We start from the raw sequence: 13,697 nt of genomic DNA, 5'->3' as shown, positions 1-13,697 counted from the left end.
ACCGCCGCCCCTCCCTTAGTTCCCCCCATGCCTCTGCACCTAAGCAAGTGAAACCACCCGAGCCAGGTCTCTGAGCCACCTTTCTCACCCTTCTTGCTGCTTCTCACTGCTTCTCACTGGAGATGTGCGGTGCACTACTGTATCTCTCCTCTCTTCCTTCCCCGCCCCTCTTCGCAACCCAGTTCCATTAACTCCTCTTTCTCCCCCCCTCCCCCTCCTCTCCTCAAAGCCTAGCACTGCAACTCGCTCTCCTTTACCCGCAGGTGATGTCATGCCCGTTGTTTTGGTACGCCCGACCAATAGGACTCACCTCCTGGATTCTACAGGAGCCGGGATGGGCCCTTCCTCTCACCAGCAGCAGGACTCCCCTCTCTCTACCATAACGCATTGCGCAGGGTGCACCACCGCCAGGTCTCCCTGCAGCTTTAACAGTTCTGATATGGAAACCCCATTGCAGTTGCAGCGAGGCTTCTTTTCCGATCAGCAGCAGCAGCAACAGCAAAATCAGCCACAACCGCAGCAGCAGACCCAAGACAAACCGTGCCTCTCCTTCCAGCAGCATTCAAAGCAACAACATTACTACCAGCAGCAGCAGCAGCAGCCGCCGCCACAGATACACCAGTGGCAGCCGGGTAGTAGCGGCAGTAGCTCATGCCTTCAGTGCAACAGCTGCGCCTCCTCCAGCGCCCAGGTGGCGGGGGGAAGGGTGGGGGATAATCTGCCTCTGCTGCTCCGCACCTCATCACCCGGCAGCGCCTTTGGAACCCGCCATTCCACGCCTGTTTCCACCTCATCCTGCTGCTGCTGTTCTTCTCGGAGGGGCAGTCAGCTCAATGTGACTGAGTTGAATCCATCTAGCCATGCCAGTGTCCCCAGGAAACAGCAGCAGCAGCAGTTCCCACAGTACCAATACTCTTCCCAATACCACCAGTGCAGCTTGCAGCAGGCTGCCAGCCCCACCAGCAGCCTCAGAAGCAGCGGCGGTGGCAGCGGGCACCTCCACCACCATCGCCATCACCAGCAGCAGCAGCAGCAGCTGCAGCAGGTTCGCCGGGAAAGCAACCCCTTCACTGAAATAGCCATGAGCAGCTGCAGGTACAACGGAGGAGTGATGCGTCCACTCAGCAACTTAAGCTCCTCCCGCAGGAACCTGCATGAGATGGACTCAGAGTCTCAGCCCCTGCAGCCCTCAGCTTCTGGTGGCTGTAGGTCCTCTTCCCCAGCTGCTGCCGTTCCTCCTCCTGCTGCTGCTGCTCCCTCTTCCTCAGCCCCGGAGATAGTAGTGTCCAAACCCGAGCACAATAACTCTAACAACCTAGCGCTGTATGGGAGCGGTGGGGGTGTCGGTAGTGGAGATGGAGGAGGTGGGGGTGGGAGAAGCAGCGGACCGGGCAGCAGCAGCGGGACCAAGTCTAGCAAGAAGAAAAACCAGAACATAGGTTACAGGCTAGGCCTTCGGAGAGCCTTGTTTGAGAAGAGAAAGCGGCTCAGCGACTACGCGCTCATCTTCGGCATGTTCGGGATTGTGGTCATGGTCATTGAGACTGAGCTGTCCTGGGGCGCCTACGACAAGGTACACTCTTCCGCCTCAATCACACTCCACTTACTTCCCTATCCTAGGATGAGTGGGCACACACAAAAGCACTAAACCACTCCGCCCTTTGAACCCTTACACTCCTCAGGTTAGATAGGCAGAGTCATATATGGGGTGGGTCAGTGCTTGGAAGAGTGGGGACCCTAAGACATTTGGGCCTGCACAGCCCCTTCCTTTCCTAGAGATCTTTGCTTCAGAATGCCTACTCTGATCGAGGGAGCGTTTTGGAAGTGCCTCTTGCTGCTGCCCAAGGTGCCTGGGTATTCCTGCAAATTAAATAAATCATTAAGGGTCACCGGGAGGTCTACTTTGTGCCACTCTGTCTGGCTTTGCTTCCTTTCTCCTGCACCTTTAAGCCCGTAGTAACTTTTCTTCCTCGTTTCCTCGTGTTCAGTTATCCTTCTGTAGTTTTGGGACCTATAGCTGGGTCCCGCAGATCACCTTCTACCTTATCCTCTTTATCCTCATATACCCTAGTCTATGTATGGTCCCAGAGGCAGAATGAAGGGCAGGTGAGGAAAGAGGGAGGAGGGTTCACTATGATTGCAGAAACTGCTTGTCTCCGTGTGTCATTATAGGGGGTGGCAGTGAATTGACACACCATTTTAATGTGGTTTTTATATAAAGTTCTTGTCTCTATTTCAGGCATCCCTGTATTCCCTAGCTCTGAAATGCCTTATCAGCCTCTCCACAATTATCCTGCTTGGTCTTATCATTGTGTATCACGCCAGGGAGATCCAGGTAACAAATATACTGCTTTTATGAATTATGGAAATGCTTCCTTAATAAGAATGAGTGAATGAATCAGTCAGACTTTAAAAAAAAACCCAGGCTAATGGGGTTACAAGGACATAGCTTAAAGTTCTAAAAGAGTAAACTGTAAAAAACAAAAACTTAGTGTTTTGAAATATTATGGTGGTTTTCAGCTTAAAAATGGAATAGAATATTTCTTGTTTTCCTCAACAGAGCTGTAAATATCTGTGTAGGAATAGAACTACTTCTTGGGTAATTTGACTCTAGGAATTAAATTCTTTAAGTTATTAAAATAGGTTCTTTCTCTTTCCCTTCCTCTTCACCCTCCTCTTTTTCTGTAATCTTTAGGGTTTCTATTTCTTCTCATGATCCTAGCATGTTTGATGCTTTCTTGTTTCACTTCATAATCAAGTGTTGTTTTTTTAAATTAATTGTATCTGTTTTATTCCTTTTCAACTGTGAAGGGATATGTAGGGGAAATCATAGCCATCTAGTGGACAAACAGCAAAAGTAATTATCAGTTAACCAAGTATTAAAAGAGGGGGGGAAAAGTTAAAAAAAAAAATTTAAGTACGGTTTTTCAGTCTGACTTTTCTGCCATTGGTCTAGTTAATGAATATCCTATAAATTATAATAGAACATTCTTTCTTTAAATTGTTGCGTCCATAGACAGGAAATTTGACTTAGTGTTGGAGTCAGGAGGATAGGAGTTCAAGTTTTGTCTCTTGACATACATTGTGTGACCCTGGGCAAGTCAAATAACTTCTCAGTATCCCAGACAACTCTCTGTGATAAGTTGCAGTATACCTATGGTTTTTAATTGGCATAGGAGAAATTTTCCTCACTGGGAGTTTTCTGCACCAGTGAAACAAGGGCAAAGAGTGATAGAATATAAACACAGTTTCATTATTAACACATGGATGTTTTGAAGTGAGTGCTTTTTATATTGAAGGACTAGAGAGATTTGATTGCTTTCCAGTGTTTCCTACATAAATATATCTTGTAATTCTATGACACTGTTATAAATATTTGCTTTAAACATCAAATCCTCACATTTACGCTGATGAATGCTTTCCTTTGGGAGCTGTCTTCTTATTTAGGCTGCCAGTTAATACTTTCATCTGAATAAATTAGTATTTATTTTAAATTATCATCTAGCAAATGTGCACTAACATTGAAAGGGAAAAATTTAAGATAACTTTTTAAAATGTACATACACACACACACACACACATATATATACATATATATAAATTATTGTGGAAGCTACCAAGGAGAAATATGTCATCACTGCTAGTTTTGAGTTAATCTTGAAAATCTCAAAGTATCTGGAATAAAGGAAGGTCACATTTGGAATAGTAGGGTTAGGGTAGAAGAACAGAGATTAGGTACAAAGAATGAATGAAACTTTACTGGCAGAGCAACCTCAATAACCACACGCAGTTTAAATTACATACTTCTTTATTGGTTTTAGAGCTTGCTCTTTATTCCTAGGTTATATCACAGTGGATTATTCTAATTAGGAAAAAAGTATTATATTGCTATTTTATGTTTGAAGGCATTATAAGATGTAATTTCTAAAATTGAGTACGTTCTCTTATTCTTATAATTACAGCCCCCCCAAAAAAACCACACAAATGTTGCTGAAACATGATGCTTCTGTTTTTCAGTTCAATTATACAAGTATTTTAGTGAATTAAAGACAAGATTTCAGTAGCATATAAAACTACTTTTTCTCAACTTTGAGATTTTGATTGAGAATGACTTGCACTTCTCAATGATTTCTTCCCCTGTAGTTCATGTGATTATATTTTATCATCAAACATATTCACATAACATTTTGCTTTCAACCCTAAAGCACAGAAGTTTCATTAAATTACAACCACAAAAGACTTGACATGGTCACAGGTAACCATTACATTTCATGACTTAATATGTTCTTGGGGAAGACTGTAAGAAACAACGAGGAGCATTTTACCAATGTGTTTAATTTATCCATAGCAAGTGTCCTACTAACTAAAATGTTTGAATTGTTATGATTATTGCTTTTCTGTGTGTGCAAAATAAAACCATACAGAAACCTAAAGCATGATGACACAATATTAATCATATATCCATGAATAATTTTGATACTCTATTAAAAGTCATAAGGACTAAAACTCGCAAAAGTTACTCTGCTAGAATTAGGGAAGTATATTTGCCTTACTTGAAATGTAATAGCTTCCTGAATGACAGTTTGTCCTAAAAAAAATTGACACTAACATTTCAAAAAGGTAACATTTCCTTTTTCCTATTGAAATCACTGCAATATATTCTATTGTTTCTATCAAGTCAAGGCAATAAACATTTATTAAGCACCTTGTTCTGTGCCAAATGGAGCTCACGGGCAATCTATAAACAACTATGCACAAACAACATATATTCAGTATAAATTGGAGATAACCACAGAGGGAAGCATTATCATCAAGGATTGGGAAAGGCTTTTATAAGTTTGGATTTTATCTGAAACTTGTGACACAAATCACAAGATTACGAACCTTTTGTAAATTCAGAATAAGTATTAAACAATGTCATACAACTATTATGTGTCCAATATGGATATGCAGCTTTTAAATTTCATGTTTTATTTGAGAATTTTTTCTTAACTGAAAATCCTTTTACCCCTGATGATGTCTGTCTTTTTTAAAAATCAGATTTTTTTCCTAAGTTCCCGAGAGATGCTTTTTATATCAGCTAGTAATAAGAAGTGAAGGATGGAAGGAAGGAAGGAAGGCAGGAAAGAAAGAAGGAAGGGAAAAAGGGGAAAAGAGGAAGGAAAAAAAAGCTTTAAGCCCACCAAGTTAGAAAGTAGGGAACTATGAAAGTGTCATGATATTTTCTTTTGACTCTAGAATATATTCAAGAATGTATGCAAAATATTGCATATAAATCTACATTGTTAATAGTAGGGAAAAAAGTCCATTGCATTTTCCATTATTGTTATTCAATCACGTCCAATTCTTTGGACCCATTTGGGGTTTTCTTGGCAAAGATACTGAAGTGGTTTGCCATTTCCTTCTCCAGCTTATTTTATAGATGAGGAACTAAGGCAAACAGGATTAAGTGACTTGCCCAGGGTCACACAGCTAGTAGGTGTCTGAGGTTGGATAATCTTTCTGATTCCAGGCCTGGCACTCTATCCCTAAATGCTCTTTTCACCAGGTGGCTGCTAATTACATGGTTTTTTGCCTCAACATGCAGTGTTGCAGATGTATGTCCTACATATATTGGTTCAAGTTTAACTTCCATATAAGGTATAAGGAAGCCTCTTTGATTTGCCAAACATGTTAGTATATTATGTGATAGGAAATCAATATTTTGTGAATTGATTTGTTTTTCATAACTTCATCTTGAATTTTTTTTTATAACCTAAAATATCCAGCTGTCATTTTTGACAGCTTCTCATTTTGGTTACCATACTGATCTCTTGCATATGTTTCATTTCATATGAAATTGGAGGAGAATAAATGCTTTTCAAATGTTTTGTATTCAAAGAGTTGTAAAGCTACTAACAAAGCATTATGAGAACTTAGCCTCTTCATTGGGAGCCTCAGGAAATCAAGTTTCAAAACTATCACTGAAGCCTTTAACAGAAATTTAGGCTAAATATCACAAAGAAATATTGTTCATGTGAGGCACAAAAGGGAAAAAATGTGGTCGTGAAGTTTTCAACGGTGGAATAAATTCAGTTTTGGTGTCATATTTCAGCACCACAGACAACTCTTCACCTTTTGAATCTATTAATGTTTATATAATTGCTACCTTTTATACTTTTTCAGAGTTTAATAATTTCCAATATTTAGTTGCTTTCTAAAGTCTGAGGCAAGATAAACTAGTTTAGTGGGTTTTTTTTCAGTAGCTACATGTGCCATAACACATAATAACTACATAATAAATTCTACATTCTAAATCTATTAGCAAAGTAATTTTTTCTTCAAATAAATGTCTCTCTTCAAAAACATTAATTTTACACAATACTAAATGGAAACTGTATGCCACATGTATAGCTTTTTAATCCATCTTCAGAATTGAAATGTGATAAATTACAGAAGGCTTATGATGATTTTTTAAAAATCACTGGAAGTTGATATTGGATATATTGCTTTAATGGACTAATTGCAAAATACTACTTTCAAATAATATTTAGAACTTTAATAAGAATTATGACTTTAATTTTACTCTTCACCTTCTTCATACCTTTATACTTAAAATTTCTGTAATTTTCCAGTGTGGAAGAAGTTTTAATTCTGAATTCACTTCCATCTAGGATGCAGTTAAATAAGTGTAATAGTATTGCTGCGAGGCAGCATGCCAAGTACTGAGAGAGCTGGCTTTGGAGTCAGGAAGACCTAGTTTTAAGCACCACTTCTGCCATATGCTGGCTTTGTGATGTTCAGCAAGTCAATTAGTCTTTTAATGCCCCCATCAACTCTCTATGACCATAAACTTGCAAAGTAATAACACATTTGCATTGGTAGAGTGGTTCACCAGGAGTTTCCTATACAGGTGAAATGATAGGTCTGAGCAAAACAACAATAACAAAAGTGATTTGGAAGATTACAAGGTAAATAATAATCTGCACAGTAATGCAGTGCTTCATCAGCTCATGTGTATTGTTTGAAGATTAGCCTAGCTCAGTTTGGAGAGAGACACTCATCACTGGTGTGGCTATAGGGTGGGAAAATAATTGGACACAGCAACTCTTGAAATTTAAGTAATTGAGGGATTGTTATATATTATGTTAGAGGAAGGTTCCTTATTTTATGGATGGGAAACTGAGTCTCAGAGATATAAAATGATTTGCCCCAGGTCACACAGGTAATAAGTTGCAGAGCGGGGATTTGAATCAGTGAAACCACCCTCTTGCCCCTACTATACATGGCTAGGTCTAACTTCTGGGGGGAAATATTGACCTCATCAACTAAGTTGATAGGGTTTTTTTGGGGGGTTTTCCCCTCATTTAACTATTTTATTTTTTTCCAATTACATGTAAAAGTAGTTTTCAACATTCATTTTTATAAGATTTTGAGTTCCAAATTTTTCTCCCTCCTTCTCTTCTCTTTCACCTCCCCAAGACAGTAAGCAATCTGATATGGGCTATACATGTACAGTCACATTAAACGTATTTCCACATTAGTCATGTTATGAAAGAAGAATCAGAACAAAAGGGAAAAACCATGAGAAAGAAAAAACAAAAAAGTGAAAATAGTATGCTTCAATCTCATTCAGACTCCATAGTTCTTTCTCTGGATGTGGATAGCATTTTCCATCATGAGTCTTTTGAAATTGTCTTAGATCATTGTATTGCTGAGAACAGCTAAGTCTATCACAGTTGATCCTCACACAATATTGCTGTTATAATGTTCTCCTGGTTCTGCTCACTTCACTCAGCATCAGTTCATGTGAGTCTTTCCAGGTTTTTCTGAAGTCTGCCTGCTTGTCATTTCTTGTAGCACAATAGTATTCCATTACATTCATATACCACCATTTGTTCAGCCATTCCCCAGTTGATGGGCATCCTCCTGATATCCAATTCTTTGCCACCACAAAAAGAGCTGCTATCAATATTTTTGTACATGTGGGTCCTTTTCCTTCTTATATGATCTCTTTGGGCTACAGCCCTAGTAGTGGTATTGCTGGATCAAAGGGTTTGCACAGTTTTATAGCCGTTTGAGCATAGTTCCAAATTGCTCTCCAGAATGGTTGGATCAATTCACAACTCCACCAATGGTGCATTAGTGTTCCAGTTTTCCCACATCTTCCCCGTAAGTTGAAAGTTTTTAAAAAATGTGTCTGAGCTTCTAGTCATCTGCAAGTGTAACAAGTTTTAGACTTTTTTTGAGAATTGATCATTTGGATAGTGTTCTGCTGTCATTTAGTTCAAGAAATCACACATGAGAAATTTGTCAGATTTCCCTTTTGTCATTTACTTGGCTACCACGAGACTATAAAATTCTCCTTCTCCCTTGCTTTTAGGGAGAGATGTCTCTATTAATAGTTATTCTAAATTTTCAAAAGTCCTATTTTCTCACATTTTAGGAGTGTACAGAGGGGTGTTCATGATTTGAAAACACATGAGAAGGAAGGAAGAAAGGGAGAGTGGGAGAGGGAGAGAGACAGAGAAAGAGAGACTCACTTAGTATTTGGTCTTTCTCCTCCCCCATTTACACTTTCACACCTTGCCCTCCCCCCAGCCACAGTTGATTGTAGTAGTTGGATATCTACTACAGTAAAGATTTTGAGAGTTGAGAAGGCACTCGAAAGCCTACTTATTTACCTCCAGGTGTGTAGGGACACTTAAAATAAGTGGTTGCTTTCCAAGCTGAACAGAAAATACATAATAGTTTTTTCTCCCATCTTTCCAACTTCTGAAAAGCTTTTACTTGATTGATGTCTTTTTTATGTGAAATTCTTTAAAGAAGTGATGATAGCCTATTAATAGACAAATAGTCTTATTCTTATTCATTCAATAATTTCTGATAGTCCATCAATAATTGATTTGATTAAGTGCCAATTTCAAGGAGAAAACAAACTGAAAGCATGTATCTAATTTTGGGAAGAGGGCAGGAAAGAAGAGATTTTCCTAGAATTGTTCTTTATGCCCGTATTATGACAGAATTACAGAGATTATATAGACTGTCACCTAGGGGAGATCAGTAAAACAAACAAATATGAAGGGGATATTTTGCTATGTGGTGTCTAGGTCATCAGCATATTTCACATCACCTGAAATGAGACTCTCAGTTCTTGTAACATCGTGTATATACAGTGTAGTAACAAAATCACTCAGGACTAATTTATTCTACCTACCTGTTTAAAGACCTTTGCATTATTAATGTAATTGGTACTAAATAAAACCATCCTGTTGTGTTTACAGAGTAGCATCACAAGTGAATTAGGAATGGTACTTTTAGTTTTGCTACAAGTGGTTTTGCTTATTCCTTCTTATCTAGGTCACATCACAGCACAGAAAAAAAAGGGCACTGCCAGCGGAAACTATTATAAAACTAAATCTGGCAAGCTACCAAAAGAGGCTCTAAATGGATTTAATGAAAAGGCAATGAAAGTCAGATACTTCATAAGTAATCAATTTAGTTCGGGAGTTTTTTCCTTAAGCCTGATAAATATTTTATTTGGTTTCTAGACATGGTGAAGAGACATTCTCTTGTGGAAACTCTCCATTAATGCAAATTCACAACTTGTCATTTTATAGTCTTAAAGAAGTGAGAGGTTGTAACATGTCCACTGTCTCACAGGTAGTATATCTACAACCAAGCAGGACTTGAACATGGGTTCTTCTAACTCTGAAGCTAGCCAGTACCCCATTTTTGCCTTTCTAAACAATACATTTAAGAAAAATAGCATTTGTTTCCTTAAATGATCTAGATTTTTAAAAAATCAAAGTGTATATTTTTTTGGAAGAGGAGGTTAGATTATGTCTTTTTATACTTGAACATCTCACTAATTATTTCTTAAATGAAGTTGTTCCTAAGCAACTTGCAGTGAAAATACTGTAGTGTTATCATACAGGTTATGCCCTGGAAAGTTGTGAAACCATTGTTTCTGATATCTCTATTGCAGTTTCTCATACTGAATAGAATAGTTAAACAATATTTTGATACCTGTGAGGTAAAAGTTAGGCATCTACCTCACAGGGCTTTCAAAAAAACAGCAGGTGATCTGCCTTTTTCTTAAGACTTAGAATGTTATGTGGTACAGTGGCTAGAGTGCTGGGTCTGGATTTAAAAAGACCTGAGTCAAATGGAGCCTCAAATACTTCCTAGTTGTGTGACCCTGACTTGACAAGCTATTTAAACTCCATTTGCCTCAGTTTTCTCATCTCTAAAATGGGCATAATAAAAGCACCTACTTCCCAAAGTTGTTGTAAGGATCAAATGTGATACTATTTGTAAAACAATTGTCACAGTGTCTATCACATAGTAGGTGCTATATGAACGTTAGCTATTATCATCATCATCATCAACATCATCATACCTGGATCATTGAATTGTTGGTGAAGCTGGAATATGTCAGTGAGTTTAAGTTAAAGGATTCCTGGAAGAGTAGGAAGGAGCCAGATTTTAGGAGCATTGAATGTCAGAGGACTTCATATTTGATCATAAAGGTAGTGGGGTGGGGGAAGTATTGAGTAAGGGTTGACAAGTGAGTGACTTAGGAAAATCACTTTGGTCCTCAATGGAGGATGGTTTAGAGTGGAGAGAGACTTGAGACAAAGAGATCATAAAGGTTATTGTAGTAGTCCAGTAAGAGGAAGTGAGGGCCTGAACGAGGGTGGTGGAGAGAAACCAATCTATATTAGTGATATGGTGAAAATAGAAATACTACAATTTGGCAACACATTGGATGTGTAGAGTGAGATGGATTGAGGAGTTGAGGGTGATACCAAGTTTGTGAGCCTGGGTGTCAGGCTATTGTAGTACCTGGTCAGAAACAAATTAACTTCTAAGCTTCTTTTTTTCCCCTTTCTTTTAAAAAATTTATTTATTTATTTAAAACATTTTTTTTTAATTTTGAGTTCCAGATTATCTTCCTCCCTCTCAACTCTCTTCTACCCACTAAGAAAGCAAGCAATACAATATCAGTTATACATGTGAAATCATGTAAAACATATTTCCATATTAGCCATATCCAAAAAAAAGGTAGAAAATTATACTTCAGTTTGTGCTCAGAGTTCATTAGTTCTCGCTCTCTGGAGGTAAATAGCATTTTTTTTTTCATCTTGAGTTCTTTGGAATTGTCTTGGATCAATTTATTGATCAGACTAGTGAAGTCTTTTACAGTTGATCATAATTATAACATTGCTCCTGCTGTGCGCAATGATATCCTGGTTCTTCTCACTTTACTTTGCCTCAGTTCATATGGGTCTTACCATGTTTTCCTTGAAACCACCACCTCGATAATTTCTTATAGCACAATAGTACTCCATCATAATCATATGCCATAACTTGTTCAGCCATTCCCCAATTTATGAGTATCCCCTCAATTCCAATTCTTTGCCACCACAAAAAGAGGTGCTATAAGTATTTTTGTACATATAAGTCCTTTTCCTTTTTCTTTGATCTCTTTGGGGTACAAATATAGTAGTGGCATTGCTCAAAGGTTATACAGTTTGATAGCCCTTTGGGCATATAATTCCAAATTGTTCTCAAGAATAGTTGGACCAGTTCACTACTCCACCAATATTTCATTAATGTACCTATTTTCTCACATCCCCTCTGGGACTTGTCATTTCTGATAGCTGTAAGGTGGTACTTGAGAGTTGTTTTAATTTGCATTTCTTCAATCAATACTGATGTAGAGCATTTTTTTCATATAACTACAGATATTTTTTAAATTTCTTCTTCTGAAAACTGCCTGTTAATATTCCTTGACTATTTTTATCAGTTTTTATAAATTTTATTCATTTCCTATATATTTGAAAAATGAGGAATTTATCAGAGAAACTATCAGAGAAATGTTGATACGACTTCATTGTCTATAGTACCATTTAGCAAAATGTAGTTTCCCTGATTATCTCTTTTAATCAGGTCAATTTTTGCTTTTGCTTTGTCTGAGATCATGATTGCTAGCTCTGCCTTTTTTACTTCAGCTGAAACAGATTCTGCTCCAGCCCTTTAACTGTGTGTGTGTCTTTGTATTTCAGATGTCTCTTGTATACAACATATAGTTGGATTCTGGTTTCTAATCCATTCTGCTATCTGCTTCCATTTTGTGGTTGAGCTCATCCCATTCACATGCACAGCAATGATTACTAACTGTGTATTTATTTCCATCCTATTTTCTTCAATTTATCTTTCTCTCTCTCTTTTTTTATCTTGTCCCTCCTCAAAAGTTTTTGATTCTGACCACTTCCTGCCTTAATCCACTCTCCCTTTTATCATCCCTGCCCCCCTGCACATTTCTTATCCCCTTCCCTTCCTATTTCCCTATTGCATAAGATAAATTTCTATACCCAATAGAGTATGTATATAATTATTTCTTCTTTGAACCAATTCCAGTAAGGGTGAAGTTCAAGCATTGCTCACCCCCCACATTTTCCCCTTCACTATAAAAGATCTTCCTTGCACATCTCTTTTATGTTGGAGATTTTTTTCATTCTTACTCTCTCTTCCCCCTTGTCCCAGTGCATCCCTTTTTGCCACCCCTTCATTTTTTAAAATCATCCCAACATAATCAATTCACACCCATGCCCTCTGTCTATGGAGACTCCTAACTACCTTAATAATGATAAGGTTTTTAGGAGTTTCATGTATCATCTTCCCATATAGGAATTAAACAGTGTAACTTTATTGAGTCCCTTATGATTACTCTTTGATGTTTGCCTTTTTATGATTCTCTTGAGTTTTGTATTTGAATGTCATATTTTCTATTCATCTCTGATCTTTTCATCAGGAATGCTTGAAAGTCCTCTATTTCATTAAATATCCATTCTCCCCCCCCCCAGGATTATACTTAATTTTGCTGAGTAGGTTATTCTTGGTTGTAATACTAGCTCCTTTGTGTTCCAGAATATAATATTCCAAGCTCTCCATTCCTTAAAGATGGAAGCTGCTAAATTTTGTCTTTGTTTTACTGTTTATTGATGTCTCATGGAGTCATTAGCTTCCAGTTGCCTAATTCTAATTTTTAAGTAATTATTTTCTTCAATGAGTTTTTGTGCTTCTTTTACCATTAGGCTAATTTTGTTTTTTAAGGTGTTATTTTCTTCAGTATGTTTTTTCGGTGCCTCTTTTACCAAGCTGTTAATTCTCTTTTCATAATTATTTTGCATCACTCTCATTTCTTTTCCCAATTTTTTCTCTGCTACTCTTATCTCTTTCTTTAATGCTTCCAGGAATTTTTGTTGGGCTAGTATCCAGATAGCATTTTTTTTTAAGCTTTGGTTGTAAGCTGGCTTTTCATTATTTTCTTCTGAGTTTATGTCTTGGTCTTCCCTGCCACTACAGTAGCATTTTATGGTCAAGTTCTTTTTGTTGTTGTCATTTGCTCATTTTTCAAGCTTATTTCTTGGCTTTGAACTTCATGTTATAGTTGGGCTCTGTTCATCTGGGGTTGGAGAAGCCCTGTTCCAGGCTTCAGGCTTTTTCATGCTGCTATTTTCAGAGTTAGTTCTGGGGATCTGTACGTTTTCAGTGCTTCCAAGGTGCAGTGATTCAGGAAGGGGTGTGGTCACTGTTCTCCTGGTCTGCACACTGATTTTTACCCAACAAGGGCCCCTGTTCCCTTGTAGCCACAAGCAGCAGCACAACTTTTCTTGGCCCTGGTCTCCTGCAGCCACATGCAGTATGTT

The 13,697-nt window shown here is 38.1% G+C and overlaps 1 protein-coding gene across 1 annotated transcript in view; it reads left to right on the top strand.

Moving 5' to 3' along the window:
* Positions 1-271: 271 nt before the first annotated feature.
* The window catches only part of KCNN2 (potassium calcium-activated channel subfamily N member 2), a 185,642-nt gene continuing 172,216 nt past the window's right edge, over positions 272-13,697 (top strand). Inside the window, exons 1-2 of the mRNA XM_027869198.1 lie at positions 272-1,573; positions 2,240-2,335. Of these exons, the coding sequence (XP_027724999.1) occupies positions 272-1,573; positions 2,240-2,335 (1,398 nt within the window). The remainder of the gene's footprint in view (positions 1,574-2,239; positions 2,336-13,697) is intronic.

The sequence above is a fragment of the Vombatus ursinus genome, unplaced genomic scaffold (genome assembly GCF_900497805.2).
Source record: "Vombatus ursinus unplaced genomic scaffold, bare-nosed wombat genome assembly UNPS02014792.1, whole genome shotgun sequence".
Classification (NCBI taxonomy): domain Eukaryota; kingdom Metazoa; phylum Chordata; class Mammalia; order Diprotodontia; family Vombatidae; genus Vombatus; species Vombatus ursinus.
Note: the sequence above shows the minus strand (reverse complement) of the source record. Positions and strands in the feature narration are given on the sequence as shown.